This window comes from Melanostigma gelatinosum (genome assembly GCF_949748355.1).
Source record: "Melanostigma gelatinosum genome assembly, chromosome: 11".
In the NCBI taxonomy this organism is placed as follows: Eukaryota; Metazoa; Chordata; class Actinopteri; order Perciformes; family Zoarcidae; genus Melanostigma; species Melanostigma gelatinosum.
In genome coordinates this window covers 6,555,300-6,573,433 of record NC_136644.1, presented here as the reverse complement: position 1 = coordinate 6,573,433, position 18,134 = coordinate 6,555,300, and the positions used below count along the sequence as shown (strand labels likewise).

Sequence of the window (18,134 nt, the reverse complement as noted above, 5' to 3'; positions counted from 1 at the left end):
CCCTGGCTCACGATAACGTTGGTTTTATACTAATTACAGTCCCTTACTTTTCATATAAGTACAAACAGTGAATGAGAACAGCCTGAAAAGAGATAAGGAACAACAGCTTCTGACTCTCATCGACCACCGAAACATGAAAATGTGGCTTGTACCATAATTGAATTGTGTGTTTGTGTGTGTGTGTGTGTGTGCAGCATAGAAAGAGACAAAGAGATAGGAAGTGAGAGGATGAGGGAAATAGAAGCACTTGTGTGGTACTTGTGCTGTACGTTGCAGTGGATCAGTGAAGGTAAGTGCGTGGGTGGATGACCGCGCACATCTTCTCCTCCACTGCCACTGAAAGCGGATTCTGCGTGTGCAGGTGGGAGTCTGTGTGTGTGTGTGTGTGTGTGTGTGTGTGTGTGTGTGTGTGTAAGACTAGTACTGGGATCTGACTACTAGTCAGAGTGGCTACAGGCGATCTATGTTACTGTCAACTCCAGCACACACAGCCGACACACAATACATGCAGCAGACACAGCACAGGTGACATTTCAGCACTCATGCCAATTATCTTGCCAAGCTAGCTGAAAGAGCACGCTAGAGTGCTATTTCAACCGTTTTCTAATTATTAGTGCGCGCGTGTGTGTGTGTGTGTATGTGAGGGTGTGTGTTATGTAATGGAGACTGTGTGTGTGTGTGTGTGTGTGTGTGTGTGTGTGTGTGTGTGTGTGTGTGTGTGTGTGTGTGTGTGTGTGTGTGTGCTCTGATTGCACACCACAAACCCACCCATCGGTCAATACAGTTAAGCTGCAACCAATAATAGATCAAATGGTAATTGTAGAATTGAGATGCATGTGACACAATGTGAGCCCTCACTCACTCACACACACACTTGCTCAAGCAAGGGGATGTGAGGCGGTGACTGAATGAAAAGTCTTGAACGTAGAGGTTTATTTCTCCACCTCTTTTTTTTTTTTCTTTTCTTTTTGTTGGTCAGGAGCATAATGCGAAATACTTTTGCCCCGGAGAGAGCCCCATTGTCATGCTGCTAAATATCAGCCTCTCAACAGTACGGGAAGGCAAAGCGAGCGTGCTCCTAGAGAGGAGAGACACAGCGAGTTCAAAATGCAGCGCACGGTGGGAGGAAGGGGTGTAATGAGGAACGCGACAATCAGAGGTACCAGAGAGAAAGCGAGAGAAAACAAAACCATCTAGAATTACCGCTTCATCGTTGTGGGCCTCCGCCAACCGGTCAAGTTGCAGTTTACGTCCATGTCTGTCCAAAATGTCCTCTTAGAGATTTGTGTGAAATTGTCATTATTAGCTTCAGAGTTCTTGAGTTATGGGCAAAAATGTGTTTTGTGAGGTTTACGGTGACATTTTTTGCCACATTTAAAGAAATTCCCGCGAGGCATTAATGAGATATCACATTCACAAGAATAAAATGGACGTGAAGTCACAGGGATCCTGACGTTTGACCTGAAGTGAAAGTGTACATTTGTGCCAAATTTGAAGTATAAATTGAGGTATTGCGTTCACGAGAATGGACCGGACGGACTAACGACCTGAAAACATAATTGCTCCGGCCGCGGTTGTGTCCGGCACGACCCCATAAAAAATAAGACAGCTCAAGGAGGAAGAGTGAAGGATAGGAATGGGGGAACAAGAGAGTCTTTCCGACGCCGTTCAGTGTTTGTTTTCTGTGGTCTCTTAAAACTTGGGAAGAGCCTTCGTGTGTGATGTATCTCCATGTGACAGAAAGACGGGGATTGTTGCAAACTATGCCGGCAGACCATATCGTCATGCCAGAGTTCATTAAGTCAGAGCGCTTGATGCACCAAAAAAAGAAACTGCATTGTGCTGTTGTTGCCGTCGTATCTTCAAAAACAGATGCTGGCTGTGGTCAAAGCCACATTGTGTGTGTGTGTGTGTGTGTGTGTGTGTGTGTGTGTGTGTGTGTGTGGACATTTGAATAGTCTGTGACCAACATCAGTTGGAGGAGATGAAGAGGGACAATACTCCGAGTCGAAGCTTTAAGTGATTGTCGGATCCTAAATGAGGCAGCTCTCTTTGCTTTCCAGAGGTCAAAGGTCGGACTGCGCTGGAGGTAAAAGAAGCAGGGCTGGGTTTTTAGAAATGCTTATTTTGTTGTTTGGTGGTTTATCTTATCCCCCTGCAGACACCAGGATGGACATTTGGAGATATAGCTAGAGCTATTACAATGGAGTTAGCCAGCAGGAAATAGTTTGGCTGTCAATGACATAAACGGCAAAGCTTTGGACCAACAACCCAGCTGGTAGAAATCCACTGAGAAGAAAAGGCACAGATAAGCAGGTTCTCCACTAACAGCAGCGTCAATAGACCAACTGCATCTCACATGTTTTGCTCTTTCAGTACCTTCACTGTTGCCTTTGCTTGTTGTACTTACCGGTGTAACTCACATTTCAGTACAACTCGTACTCGGCGTTGCCAAAAGGCTTTTTTTTTTGTGGGAAGAAAAATACATTCATTGCAGAATAACACATGAAATCCCAAATGATTGACAGCTGATTCATTCAGGAGAATTCATTCGTGCAACCTCACGAGATAGACGGTGCTGGAGGCTTGCAGTGGTACGTTTCATTTGTGGCAAAAGGGGATACAAAGAGGGGAACCTTCTCATTCAGTAGAGCGGGGTTATGCAGAATTGAATTGAGTGACTCAGCTGATTTGATTGCAGACTATCTGGTCCTCTCGTGCTTCCTCAGAGATCAACAGTCTTTGCTGTAGGTCAAAGGTTTCAGGTCCCTCTCCTTCTCCCCCTCCGCTGTTTGTATTTCAACAGGTATTGTAAATGTGTTCAGACGAAACCACCTCCTCTCCAACCGCAAGGCTGCTCTTCCAGCGGCAGCAAAATCCCCAAATCCAATCTTCTTGATTGGATCTCAGATATAATGTGGAAGTGTCAAATCTAGACCGTAGCCGGCGACACTCTTTTTCCTGTCATAAACACTTGGAGGTGGAACTGGTTTGCTACTCCCTGCTTAGGTGTCTGAGGTCGACACATCTGATTGGTGGTGGGAGGCGGTAGGTGCTACAGCTCACTTCCCCTGTCTTAATATGTCTCCCATCATGCTCCCTGTGACTGCTCCATTGTTATGCTAATGAAAAGCAAATTATGCTGTTCATAAAACCCAGGTTTTTCCCGTTTCGCGTTTTTTCGCCTTTTCTCTGTTCTATATTTACCTTCTATTGTTACCGCAATCACAGTTGTCATCTTTGACAAGCAACCCAAAAGGAATGTGCTCACACAAACGCACACTGTCGTGCATAGACGCACAATCACACACTCCCACGCATGCACTGAAAAGTAATGCCGAAGTGAGCGTCTTCGTGGATCTCTGACGAGGAGAACTCGGGCGGTTCATTCGTGCAATTATGCTTTTCTTCTGACATTTTCCAGTTGATTGCAATTGTCATCGGACTTGTGTTTTATCGCACAAGCTGGGGGAAGTGTACACACACACACACACACACACACACACACACACACACATGAGCACAGACTCACAAACCAGTCCAATGCCCATATGCAAATAGACCAGAAGTTTGCATACAGTTAATCCTGGGGACAATCCTTCATGAATAATGGAGTCACGTATGACAGACGAAGGAGGATTGGGAAGCGCCATTGAGCGGGACAAAAACAATTGTCACACTGAAACTCTTCCAATCGGATTGCGAGGAGATCAGCTCCCTTGATGAATTCCTCTTCAGGGAGTGTAGGAGAGCGGAAGAACGCAAAAGTTTGACAAAAGTGATTTTTGGCGCTGATGTGAGATGTGCTGTTGAAGGTCAATCAGTGTAGATACCATCATGGCAATCTCCGAGCCATCGGCTATCAGTCTCACCGTGATTTAGCCGTGATATATCCGGATAGGCTAAGACTTCCTCTTGCGTGCGCCGGTCATTGTTTACGGTCAGACTTGAGACACAAGTCAGAGTTGAGAGATAGCGCCTAAGACCGAATTGTTTCACAAGTTTACTCTCGGTGAACAGTCAATATTGAAAATAAAATTTAAAAAAAAGCCAAATGTTCATCAGACGGATTCATGATGGGTTTCCAGATTGCATTTGACCAATTCGTGGCCCTTTTGCTCTCAGCACGGATCACTATCAGGGTCGCTCAGTGGTAGAGCAGGGTAGTCCTTCAATCAGATCCCCGGCTCCGCTCGTACATGTCGTCCTGAGGCAAGACACTTAACCCCAAAATGCTCCCGCAAGCTGCGCCTGCGGTGTATGGATGGGTATAGATGACTAGTTTGAGTCCGGATGGGCAGCTTCAGTCGAAGTTTCAAGGAATTGTTGTCACATGACTGTTAGCCTCAGGCAAAGTAATCATGGCTTCCTAGTTACGCTGAGGAGCGCAGAATTATTGGTTTTTTTTACAGAATCTGGTTAAAGCAATAGGTTTATTCCGGGCGGGATTATATGCGAGACATGTGGAATAAAATGTTTTTTTCTGAAATATCCCAGCTTTGTTTTGGTTTCTTTTTCTGACAGAAGCATCACTCACACATGATATGTTCAAGGAAAATTCAGTTTCTTACAGCTTCTGAAACGGTGAGGTTTTGGCGATTGTTTGAAGAAAATATGCTTTTTTGGTTTTGGGGTTCAGAGGGTTGCTCTGTGAGTGAGGTTTTAATTGTCAGGTGAGAATGCTGATAATGTGACTCTCTCTTGCTGGCATCAGTGTAATATCATTATAAGCTCATTTAATTCCAACTAAAATGCCGTATTTGGTATAATCTGTTTTGCCACTGCCCATCACCATCTGTCCATCCATGTTTAATTATTCCACCTTGTGTGTGTTTGCATGTGCAAGATAGAGAGAGAAAGACAGACAGACAGATCGATGCGTCAGCAGAGGATAATAAGGGATAATTGCGGCTTTATCCGGTCGCTGCCAATCACGCAGGCTGGAGGACAGCGGGCCGTGCAGCCCCACGTCGATACCCTCGACCAGCCGTCCGCTCCCACTGCGATAGCCCGTAATAAGAGCTCTAACCCTTAGATGAGAACCCCAATCCAGCCATCCACTCACACTCGCACTCTGGCCTCATCCTCATCCCACACTGATCCTCTGTTTCTGCTTAACTGGGAGGCAGATGGAAAGAAACGCTTCTTCTTCGAAGAAGAAAAGGGGGAATGTGAAGAGGTGGAGAGAGAGAGATGGAGAGTAAGCAGGATGAGGACAGATATGGGGGGGGGGAGGCTGGAGGGGGAGGGAGGAAAATGCAAAGAGACAAGAAAAGATACAGGGTCATACTTCAAACCTCACTGAACACAAAGAGAGACCAAGAAGCAGGCGAGAAAGGACAATTTATATTTGAATCAGTGTTTCCGGTAGCCTAGTTTCTCCTCCACAAAGACCTCGGGAAGCTGCAGAATAAAAGCAGAGTGAGACAGAGAAAAGAAGAGATGGATGGAGAGAGTGTGGGTGACGATGAAGCAGCTAAATTGTCATGGTTACCATCGCCGGTGCGGTGCGTGAGAAGGCTGCGTGCGCACGTGTGTGTGTTTAAAGTAGAACACAGGCCTTGCAATGTCAACAAATGTCATTTGATGTCTGAATGTCTGAATGACATCCCGCGTTTACACACGGTGTAAACGCAGAGCTAGATTTCTTTACAATATCCCCAAGCTGAGAACGATCATAAGATCCAAACACATCTGTAAAGAACGTACGGAGACACTGGCGTCAATCTCCACACCCTTGAGTTTAAGATGCTTTTTATACATTGTGACGTCAAACTGGCATTTATTGGTGCGTCACTTGCTCCCGTTACTATGACTCACGGTACACGGTGTGTTTATTATGCGTATACATCCCTGTATGTTTGCTGTCTGTCTTTTTTCAAGCAATGTATCTTTGCGGAGGAGCCGTGAAGTGAAAGTGATGATTGAATCTATTGTTAAAATAACATCAGTCTGCAGTTCCTCTCTAAACAGTGGGAGTTTGTCGTCCCACTACACGTTCCTCGGAAAATTAGGTTTTCAAACTGACTGTCTTTACAATTACTGTTTCATCCCTTTTCCTTTTCTTTCATGATTTTCTCTTTTTGAACCTCGTTTGTCATCTATTGTCAACTTCGTCGTACGCGCAGACACACTTGTTTGGAGTCACGCTTTTAGAAAAAGAAGCAAAAAGAACGGCCCAACAATCGACGGTCACCATGTCACAAAAGGTAGAAAATCAAAGAAAGCCAATCATGTCGCGTTCACCACTCTCCCCTCATGTGCTCTTCTTCTTCTTCTGCTCCACCCCAAATCCTTTCAATTTATCGATATTGTTGTCAGAGTTGAAAAACACTCTTGACGAAAAAGTCTGACTAACAGATATACACACACACACACACACGCGTTTGTGCACAAACACGTGTTCCTACATTCGCGACAAAGGAGGCCGTGTGATCTCTGGACAGGAGTGTGTATTTCAGCTGCTCCATGATGGTACACTGACAGTCCCCATCTGCACTACAGCTGAACTTCAAATGACCATCCTCTCCTCCGTCTGAGGCAGCCTATTACTTTCGAAGCCGAGGAAATCTTTTGTGTTTCAGGATTGCTGAATGTCAGCCCATCTCATCTTCTTCTGAGAGATTGGGGCGTTTTTTCTTCTAATCTCTCCCCACTTTCTTTTCGATCCTCTGGTCTCCTAATAATTCTTTTGTCCTCTCACACATGCGCACAAACTTTTTTTTCCATTAACTTTCCATTAGTGCATATGGCCTTTTGCTTGTGTGTCAGACCTTTATTCGCTTTGTGTTTCTCTGCCAAGTGTGTTGCATTGAATTGTGTTTGCTCATGTCTCGGTGCTTGTTGATTTTTTTTTTTTGGCATATAACATCTTTTTTAAATCAGTGACAAAACGATAATGACATCTATGGACTGCAGTTGCAGTCCTGTAAATTCCCAGCAGACGAATGCAACTCCGATATTCACTCTCCTTTTAGCTCTGTTTTGGTCTCCACCAACTCTTTGGGGATGTATCTTTCTCTTTAGCTGCTGAATGCCGCACTAGCTGGTCGCGAATGCAGGAGCGCTTTCCAGTGAGACATTTGTGACATACCATGGATGAAGGCGACATGTAGAACTGTGCCTGACATTCCCCTGTCAAAAGAGATCAATTCAAGATATTCGATGAAGAAAACTCGTCACTATCTGAACAGAAAGCTTCCAGTCCAGCCTTCATTCTCTCTGTTGACTCCTACTCAGCTGTCAAATTAACGACATAGCTGCCATGACAACATCTGCAAGCTTATTAACATTTGAGTCAAAGACCAAGAGATTGCAGCCTTTGTGTATTCTCTGCATGAATATTGATCCCTGCGGCCGTCTGAACTACGAGCTGCTGGAGAGGAGCATGGTTCCGACAGAGCCCGGAGCCATCAATACATTTATACAGTTCTTTTCTACCACACATCTTTTTTTTATTGTGATTAAAGCAGAGCAGCACGAAGCAACCTTTCAAGTAAGATCAGTATGAAAAGGGATTAGAATCGATTAGGAATTAGAATCGGGGGGGGGGGATGCAGACTTCATTCTGCATCGCAGTGAGAGAACATAGAGAGTGGTAACAAGACGATGTTATTACCTGCAGCTTTTCACGGCACACTTTAAAATGAGCTCCAGTCGTAAGGTACCACAAAGACAGACAAATTGATTTTACATACATCAGATATTCCTGTTCGTTCCCTTTTCTTTCTTTTGTTGTTGTTATTTTTTCGCAGCTAACATTTGTGTGTTTATTAGGTCTGGGGCTGCAGCAGCCGTATCTGTTTTAGGGTTAGGGTTGTCTTGTCTTTTTAACTCTGAAACTCTTTTATTTTGTGGCATCTTCCTGTTGTAGTGCACATCTCTTACACTTGTTTTGGCCACGCTGCTGCATACACAGCTGTTGAAGCCAGTTTGGGAAGTTCAAAATGAGCCTTTTGATAGTTTCAATTATGTTGCAATCATCCTCTTTTCTCGAATCTGTAATCTCAGCTGCATGCTGATTAATTGCCATTTGCAAGTCTCTCATGCCTTCTGCCCTTTTGGCTGCTAGCTGACTATCATCAGTGGCTGCTGTCTCCTCCGCTCCTCTTCCTCCACGTCCTTCTCCTCTTCTTCTTCTCCTCCTCCTCCTCCTCCTTTTCTTCTCCCCCCGCAACCATTTGTTGAAGTTTGTCCGTGCGGTTCTCTGTTGTAGCGACACTGCATTTTTCTTCATGGTGTTTGAAACTTTTCACGATCTTGCTCCCTGAGTATATAATCCGCTCACTACATGTGTTCTGGCACAAACCACAGAAGCTCTGATTCAATTTTATACCACACCTAAATACCAGCTCAAAGAATTCCTGCAGCCCGAAGCTCTTAAACAACCTCCCTGAAAATCGGAAGCCTGTGGAAACCATGTGTTGTAAGACGTCTGTAGTGATTTTAATAGAGCGTCATATTAACAGCTTTTAGCCTGGCTCTAAATCTCACTCGACCAGTCTCAAGGCACCCAGACGCAATGCATTGTGGGGCAGTTGATTGTTTTATTCATACATGGTATGAATAGTATGAATAGTACAGAACTATATGATTTCAAACCCAGCCATACTGCAGGTTGATGAGCTGATGAGCCGCAGGTGAGTATAACGAGCAGAGCCAGGAGACCACGCCCACACCGGCACACGCAGACAAAACATAAACACAGTCAGAGAGGGGGGGGGGGGGACACTGGGAACACTGGGAAGAGGAACCTGAAGGAAACTGAACAGCCACAGCCGTAGCAGAGATGGGCTGCAGTTTTTTCACCACATCCTTGCAACTTGCTGCTCGTCCTCCATGTAGCGAGCACGTCCAGTCCAGTAGCATGTTTTCTCTGTGTACGGAAGAACCAAAATGAATCTGTGAATCAGGCTCTCTGAACTTTCTAGTAAGGTGAGAAAACAACCACACCGCCATCATCTCTTAAAGAATAGCCTGATGGAACCCAGAACCCTCTCTCACCACCTCACATGACTTCAGGGCTGCATAACTTTGCGGCACTCTGGTCGCCTCGTACTCCAAAAAAAAGGAGCATAACTCATGTTGACACACAAGCCCCACAACCCCTCGCTGAAACCGTTCCATAACAGTCAGCGCTATGGTGTAAAACCTCCACCTTCATCTGTCACACGCAGCGCAGTGAGCATCAGCATCGTCCCACGCTCCTGGCTCTGGGCCATGTATATTGGATGAGCATGTAGCCCTGATCAAACAGGTTCGGGGTGTAACGGTGTCCAGGAATGTGCTTTACGTGGTGTTGATTCATTCCCCTGTCAAAAGAGATCAATGCCCTGCTAATTAGACTTGGGTTTTTAAACCCAAGGCCTTGAGGATGGGTTCTTTAAATGGGTGTTCTGAATGTGTTAAGGCTATAATAATAAAGATGTAATGGCGGTTTTATTGAGGTGCGATCAGGGTGGGGTAAAACTTTAATTAATGCACTTCAAATATTTCATAAAAATAGTACAAGATGTGTTTGATTAATGTTACCTGGCAAACCCAATGTTCGCTTTTGGGGTTGTTAACCAGCACGGCATTATTAATCAAAGTGTAGCCCTGGTTTCATAGAGCTGCTGTAAATGTGTACGGAATTAAAAAAAATAAATGAAATGGAGAGATAGCAGGTGTATGAGACATTGAGGTCGACAAACTCCCACTGATGAGAGTGAATGGGAGGTGTTAATGGTGGGATTTACTAAAGCGGCATGAAAGCAGCCAAATGGTGAGGGATATATAAAGCAGGCCGGCCAAGGAGAAACGTAATCGCTGCGAGTGTGGAGGCTTGAATCTTCCCCACGGAGAGAGGAGGCCGGAGACCACGCGGTACTGATGTTTACAGTAGCGTCGCTTCTTAATAAATCTACCAAAAACTGGTTTACAATTAAAAAGAATTGAATCCTACTGAAGCTAATCCAATTACACAATGAAGTACACTACTAACAGAATATAAAATATAACATGATCCGCGGAAAAGCTATTCACTCGCACCTCAGCATGGAGACATCGTGTCCAGGCTGAGGGCAAAGCAACTTTCCGAACCCCCCCCCCCCCCCCCCTTTTTGTCTATCTCAATTCCTATTGGCTAACTTCAACAGTCTCCTCCTCCTCGCAGGACCCTCGCACGGGTGTGATCTGTAATTGCCTGTCTAGAAATCTCTCTGTCCATAAGCCTTTCTCCAAATACATTCAATGACTGTCTCTTATGGCTTAACACTTCTATGATAAACATTCTACATTAAGGATTTGCAACTTTTGGTAAAAGCTTCACAAGTTTCACAAAGATAGATATGAAGGTGCTACAAATTATACTAAGATACACTTCTAACTACAAATTCTAAAACATTTCCACTAATTATGTATTTCCAAAACACTTCTAATTATGATTTCTTAATTATGAGTCATTAAACACTTCTATTATAGTTTCTTAAAACACACTTCTAAACCCAAATTTCCTACAGAGGCCGTGAATCATTTTTGCTGCGCACCACATTGAACTGGAAGCGGATCAATCCTTAATCACACAGTTTTAGCTTTCTGTCTGACAAAAACAAAAAAAAGATGTGTGTTTTCTCTGTCTCTCTTTTTGTCCCAGATTCTGATCGGGGAAGTGACCAGTTTCTTTGTGAAGACAGAGGGAGCTCAGGAGAAGACCATAGTGACCGCCGACTGCTGTTATTTCAACCCTCTCCTCCGCAGGATTGTACGTTTTCTGGGTCAGTTATAGTGCTAAAGATCAGAGGTTCTGCAGCTTGGACTGAATAGAGCCTCTGTGCTCTGGGACCGAGGCTCATTTAGACTTGCATCAGCACTCCTACAAGGCCAGAGCAAGAGCGAGAGAGAGAGAGAGAGCTTGTTCTTCTTATGTCTCCTGTGGACTCATTTTCCCTCTCTTTATGTTCTGCTGATGATCTTTTTCATCATCTCTGTAGCCTGTATTTATCCAAATTATGAATCTTAGTGATGGACTATAGATATGAAACAAAAAAGCAAAGGCCAGGTCTGTCTGGCATTTCACTCCCACACAGTCAGAAGTCAGCGTAAGCATTTAATCCACATTTAAGTGGTTGTTTCGCACCAGTCTCATTGACTCACTTATTTTGTGTTTACATACACACAACCCTCCCTCTTTTCCCACTGCGTCTCTTTTTTTCCCGTTACACAGGTGTCTACTCCTTCGGGCTCTTCACCACCACCATCTTTGCCAATGCCGGTCAAGTGGTGACAGGAAACCAGACGCCGCACTTCCTGTCCGCCTGCAGGCCAAACTATACGGCTCTGGGCTGCCAGTCTCCGGTGCACTACATCGCCGAGCGCCGGGCCTGCACAGGAAATCCGTACCTGGTGGCGTCCGCCCGCAAGTCCTTCCCCTCCAAAGACGCGGCGCTCAGCTTTTACTCAGCCATCTACACGGTGGTAGGGAAACATTAGGGGGGGTGCAATGGGTTGATGGGAGACAGGGGCTGTGACCAAGGGACTTATTAATGGTTGATGAATCGTTTACTGGTGCTTTATAAATTAGCTAGGAGGCGGGAGAGAGAATAACTTTACAACACACCTTAAATAAAGGCACCAAACACATTTTGTACTTTGCAAATTACCCTTTGCTAAGCCCCGCCCCTCAATTGCAGACTGGCCAATCATAGCGTACGCTTCTCCAAAAAATCAGATATTAATTCAGTCAGAGCGGTAAAGAAAAGGACTACACACTTTCTTACATTTCACACACACATTCAAGAATTTGGAAAAACATAGCTGAAATTTGCAACACACACATGAACACAAACACACACATACATACACACTCACACATGAAAACACAAACATGGCAGTGTGTTTATGACGCGCTCTGTTGTACTCCATGGAACCCTTCAGCTGCTCTGAAATCACTGCGGAGTGCGGCCTCTTGTGGCTCATTCAAGCTTTTCACCGTTGTGAATTGTCTCAGCCGGCTGACTGAAGACTTGTTCACGGTGCATCTCACCGTGAACAAATAACATGGCGTTTTGATTTCATTTCAAATATATCTCTGTCCTCCAGATGTACGTGACCCTGGTGTTCCGGACCAAAGGGACGCGTCTGACTAAGCCCACCTTGTGCCTGGTGCTGCTGTCTCTGGCCGTGCTGGTGGGGGTGGTGAGGGTGACCGAACACAGAAACCACTGGAATGATGTCCTGGCTGGGTTCATCACCGGAGGGGCCATCGCTGCCTTCCTGGTGAGAGGGAGGGAGATATGGGGAAGGGAGGGTGGAGGAAGAGCTGGATGGAATTTCAGAGATCAAAAACTAATTGGGGTTTTTTTTTTTTTTTTTTTAAGTGGTTGCCCAGAAAAAAAGTTTGGGAAACACTGATGGACTCACACACACTTGGGACCTCTTGGCCTACATACATTTTCTGCAAAAGTGAACTTTAAAGATCAAAGTGCCCCCTGTGGTTCATCCCTATCTTCCCATGCCTCCTACAATATGTCATTCTTTTTGTCTCCCTCTCACACTGCAAGTGTCCTCTTCAGTAATGTTCGGGTGCGCACTTTCACGCTCCAGAAAATCCTCCCTCTTCTGAGTGCAATGGACCGGATCTCTGTCCTCCCTTTACCTTATAACTCTTTTCTTTGCTCTCCATCAGGTGTCATGTGTGATCAACAATTTCAAGCAGACCCAGATAGGAATGCCGCCTCCTCCGCCTCCACAGCGTCCAGAGTCCGCGATCGGGCTTCCTCTCCTCAGCCTGCCCCGCGTGGAGAGTCCACTCGAAAAGTTAAGTGGCCTCCAGGTAAGGGGTCGGGGAAAACATCACGGAAAAAACATTGATCAAATAGTTGAAATAATCAAAAGCAGCACAAAGTGTCCATGATCATATTTTTGACTGAAAAGTGTCATTTGGTGAGCAAATACTTATTAGCCATGTTAGCGGCATGGCTACGGGGAATGTCACGCGGTCAGTCCACCCCTTTAGCTCAACATGAAATACCAACAGAAATAGACTGTATGTAAACTAGAATGCACATTGAGCTGTTTTCAGTGGTTATATTACCAAAAGAATGTAAAGAGGTGCCGTTAAGTGCTGACACAGCTCGCCAGGAAGAGGGTGGACGCTGCTCCGTGGATGGCTGACTAGCTAGCTATGTACCTTGTCCGTCTCCGGAGCGGCGGGGAATGAGGCGGAGAAAGCGTTTGACCCAGCGCTGTCGCAGGCCACCAGCCCGCTGCTCGGCTCATTTTCTGTAATCAGTGTAGCATTAAAGCATGAAGCTAGCTCACTAGCGCACTGCTAACCTATAAGCTATGTTGCTAATTCCACCATGCTGGAATGCAACACAGGTTACAGAAATTTAGCCGAACAAAGTTGTTGCTCATCTGGCAATGTGCTTTCCTAAGCTGTGACAAGAGCATGTGGATGAAGCATTAAGTTGCTAAATTTTACTGATTTACTCTGGCTCTCTACGCTTCGAAACATTACGACTCCACCGCTCGTTTTAGTCGTGACTGCAAAACTTCACCTAAATGAGTCGGCATCTTGCTATGAATTGGTTTATTTAAACAGAAGCATGTCCGCTCTGCTCCTATTCTATTTCTATGGAAATATCTAGCTATTAGACACTGAGACTCCCCAGAAGACTCATTTAGTTTATGCCCAAAATACCTTTTAAAAAGCGTATCATTCCCATCAGGTACCGCTGTGCTTTGAATTTAGTGATGCATATGTTAGCATGTTAACATGATAAACTAAACATGTTGCACCACTGTGCCTACAGCCTCGCAGAGCCGCTAGCATGGCTCTAGACCTCGTTTTTAAAGTGTGTCAGGGTGTCTTCACTGATAATCTTAGTTGTTTCATGTGTGTGGATTTATGCTGACTTCCCACATGTTTTGAAATATGTTATACTCTTTGCTTCCCTCCCTCTCTATCTCTCCTAATCTTCTCTGTCCTCTTCCCTCCTGTTAGGCTCCAGGGCTACCGTATTCTGAGATCACATGACCATCAGCCAATCCCGTCCCCCACCCCTCCCGATGTGCTCCTCCCCTCACGGCGTTGCCTCACCAGCGCAGTCTAGACCTGCCCACTGAATGCCCCCCCCCCTGCCCTGCCCACCCCGTAGGACGACACCCTCTCAGACGAGTGAAATCCACGCAAGTCTAAATGGTCCACCAATCACAGGACGCAGAACAGCGCACACGTGCGCGTGGCGTGCATGGCCGAAACCTGTCGTCCGCTAAGGACCAGTAGGAGAGGATACGTGTCCTTCTGTCCTGTTGTGTCCTGTTTGTCCTCCACGATGGCCTCCTTTTTTCCTTCAGGTGATAAAAGACCCAATGAAAGAACCCGCCAAAGCCAGAGCTGTTGAAGCAATACTGTGTCCCTATTTCCTTGTCCTGGTTTCCACAAAGACCCACAACAGAGACTCTAGAGACTGTTGGCTGGTGATGACTTGTTTCAAATCAAAGTAATTCAGCGAAGCTGAGGGTTCGGGCATCTAAGAAAATTCCAATCGCTGGTGGATCGTCCTCAACAGACCATTTTGCAACACTCAGGACAATACAATGGGGGCAAAAAGGGACAATATTAGAATCAAAGACCTTTATGTAATCAAAATGCAGGTACTGTCGAGTATTATGGCACAGATTTTTATTTCTGTCCGCAAAACAAGCAAGAGACGCAGTCGAAGAGGAAAGCACCTTTGTAAATTATGGCACAGATGAACCTAGAGATTCATACACACTAGGGCTGTGCTTGTGATACAACCATTTGTTTCTGGGGCATCGGTTAATTCATCCCTGAACTAGATTTGCCATCAGCTCTCCAAATGTCTTTTACTGACTATTCAGGTGTGTGTTTTCTAAAAGCTGTAGGTTCTACGTCCATGCTGTGAAATATTTGGAAGGTTTTATCATTCGACTTACTGCCTGTTCCCATGTGGACTTCTTCGTTGGTGTTAGTTTGCAGAGAATGTCCCTGTTTCTTTTTCTTTCTCTACCTGTATCTAAATGGTAAACGCATTAACCCCCTTTGCTTTCCGAAGCGATTGTGTGATAAGAGTAGTTCGGCGTCAGTTGTTGACGCCACTGTTTTATCCGTCCTGTTCAGCTGTTTCCTCACACGGACTTTAGGGAACCAATGGCACAGATCAGTGTGTAACACAGAGGTCGGACCTCTTTGAGTTTTGTATAGTTTTGTACAGTAAATAGGTTTCTTTACACGGTATATACTACATTATCATTATGTTTAAATAGTGTGAACAATGTGACGCTACCTGAACCTGTCCTGCAGGAAGACGAGTCGAGGCCTGGTCTGAAGCAGCAATGTAGCGCGGTGGAGCAGTGTGTGAAATCCAACAGCGTGCGCTCGCTGTGTTTGGCTCACAACTTGCTTTGGATCTGCTTCGTTCAAAAGGACACCGCAGGGCAGGTTATTGTAGTATAGGAGAGTACGCGATGGGTTATATAAAGACATTTTATCAAGCGTGCGTGAGTGTACGTGCGCATGCTTATTGAGATTTGTGTGTATGTTTGTAATGAGCACATTGTATGGCAGCAAAACTGTTAATTTGGCAATCTTTTTTTCTTCAGTTAAACCGTCAAAAGTAGCTGCTATAATTACACACTTGTGCTTGTGTGTAACCGCAGGCCTTCAAAGGACCCCTGCCAAGGCGTCCCTAACAATGCCTGTTAAAGCAGAAGGTGCTCATTATAGCTTGGAGATTACTTAAAGAAAGACTTTTCAGTCTGGATTTTTTTTTTTGTAAACAACTGAAGGGGTGGAGAACACTGTAACTGTCCAAAATGATGTTATTTTCATGTTACAAATGTTTCTGTTTTGTATTTATTTACCAAAATAAATTGCAATTACCACACAACGCTGCCTGCGTTGCATTTTTCTCACTTGATTTGTTGTAATATCTCGCACTCTTCGGTAAGGATATGTCTTTGCTGTTCTACCACTTCCATTTGTTTAATGCTTTTACTTCAAATCATGAGCCATGGCCATTCTACGTGAAGGTAATAAGAGACATTTTGGTGGATATCAACTTGCATTTTTTTTTTTAAATCAACGATTTCAAATATCGAGGATTTATTGAATCAAAAAATGTAACTTATATTAAAGGAAAGGGAGTAATTCAAATATTTAAGAGAGCATCTGAGTTGTCTGCTGGCTGTTGTCTGTCAACAGACTTGCTGTATGAGCTACTGTATCATGGAGTTGCTATGTAACAACAACAACATGGCCCATGATTTATTGTCATGAGGATGAAACACAACAGCATCTACTCGTGGACTGTTACAGAGCTCAAGAGGTCTGGTCCGTGCTTCAAGGCCTTGGCCTAGTTGTCCATGTTCTATGTATTTATGAACTGTAAACCTGTTTTAAACTTAATATGGCTTTTTTTTGGGAAAAAAACGTGGTTGACGTTCACTTCACTGACTCGTGTGGGTTAACGATCGACTAAGGCAGGGATTCCCAAAGTGGGGTGCGCGCACCCCTGGGGGTGCGCGAGCTGCCTCTAGGGGGTGCGCGAAAGGAAAAGTGTAATGGCGGTCTGATGGTGTAATAATATTAAATATAAAAAAAAGATGTAATTTTAATTTAAAAACTGTCAGGCGGGACATCTGAAGCTATCAGTCGTAAAATAGGAGAGGGACAGAGAGAGAGAGAGGAATCGGAGGCGAGGGGAACGGAGAGGTGCGTTGGGGAGAGACCGGGAGAAGAAATCGAGCCAGAGTCAGAGGAAGATGAGACGGAGGAGACCGGAAAGGAGGAAGGGATAGCACAGACAAATCGGGAGCACATCGGCCCATCGCGGAGTCAAGGTGAAAAAAGAGGAAACGAGAGAGCATCAGACTGGGAAAACAAGAGGAAATATGATGAAAAGTATGTGTGTCTGGGCTTCACTTGGATTGGCAACGCAGATTGCCCAAAGCCACAGTGCGTGGTGTGCAGTGAGGTTCTGGCTAACAGTCTGAAGCTCTTATTTACGTCGCCACCTGAACACCAAGCATGCCAGTGCAAGTCAAAAGCCCCTTACATTGTTTATATCGAAATTGGAGGAGTTACAAAACAGCCAAAAACAGCTGCAGTCTCATTCATGTGTTGGTCTATAAATGACGCACTACGGGCTTCATATCTGGTTACAGAATAGCGAGAAAGGGGCTACCGCACACAATCACCGAAGACGTGAGCTTGCCAGCTGCCAGAGAGATGTTGGAATGTATGATTGGGGAGAAAGAAGCAAAAAAGTTGGACATGATCCCGGTGTCCAACAACACTGTGTCGCGCCGCATCGATGCTTTGTCCGAAGACATCCTGGCTGCATTAGTCGCTCATTAATTGTAAATTAAATGTGATAATCTGCCTCTGAGCCTGTGCGTGTGTGCTCGCCATCAGTATTGGTCTTTAAAAGTGACGCCTTGTGTAACTGAAAGATATTGAAACTTTGTTGCAGTGTTTCAGGGCGTTTTCACACCTTCAGTTCGTTTGCTTTGTTCTGATTCAGGGATTAATATGATACAATGTTGCAGTTTGTGTTCACACTGCAACATTTAACAGCGGACTAAATATTGTAAACTAACAACACGCGCGAGCAAACTGTTCTCTCATTGGTCCGATTCTTATGCGCTATGAAGGCTTAAAAGGCTCTGTTGCTTCTTTTTTTTTCTTTTTTTTATTAACGGGGGGGGGGGGGGGGGGGGGGTGCGCGAACCCGGTCGGGATGTAGAAGGGGGTGCGCGGCCTAAAAAGTTTGGGAACCGCTGGACTAAGGTGACAAAAATGTCAATATTACTTTTAGTTTCGTACGGGACACGAACAGCGGTCTCCCGTTCCTATGTTTGTTTGACCCACACCTACTTCGATTCATTTGCAATAAATTCAATGATGGCGATGTCAAAACAATTAAAACCCTGAACATGGCAGGAGACAGTGGATTTACTGCACCTCGGTTCAAATGTTGTGGCAGTAAGGTGATATGGACACCAGGTGGCAGTGTTCACCATGTCAACCTGAGGACCTGAGTGGTTTTTTTTGTATTCAATTTTAATATTTATGAAATTAAACAGCACTTTGGGAATGTAAATATATGCTGAAACAGAAGAGAGGATTT

The 18,134-nt window shown here is 44.9% G+C and overlaps 1 protein-coding gene across 1 annotated transcript in view; it reads left to right on the top strand.

The window, feature by feature from the left end:
• plppr2b (phospholipid phosphatase related 2b) overlaps positions 1-14,093 on the top strand; it is a gene marked incomplete at both ends in the record, with an annotated part of 28,556 nt that extends 14,463 nt beyond the window's left edge. The window contains 5 exons of the mRNA XM_079278512.1: positions 10,634-10,754; positions 11,204-11,454; positions 12,079-12,255; positions 12,665-12,795; positions 13,985-14,093. Coding sequence (XP_079134638.1) covers positions 10,634-10,754; positions 11,204-11,454; positions 12,079-12,255; positions 12,665-12,795; positions 13,985-14,093 — 789 coding nt within the window. The remainder of the gene's footprint in view (positions 1-10,633; positions 10,755-11,203; positions 11,455-12,078; positions 12,256-12,664; positions 12,796-13,984) is intronic.
• Positions 14,094-18,134: the final 4,041 nt, after the last annotated feature.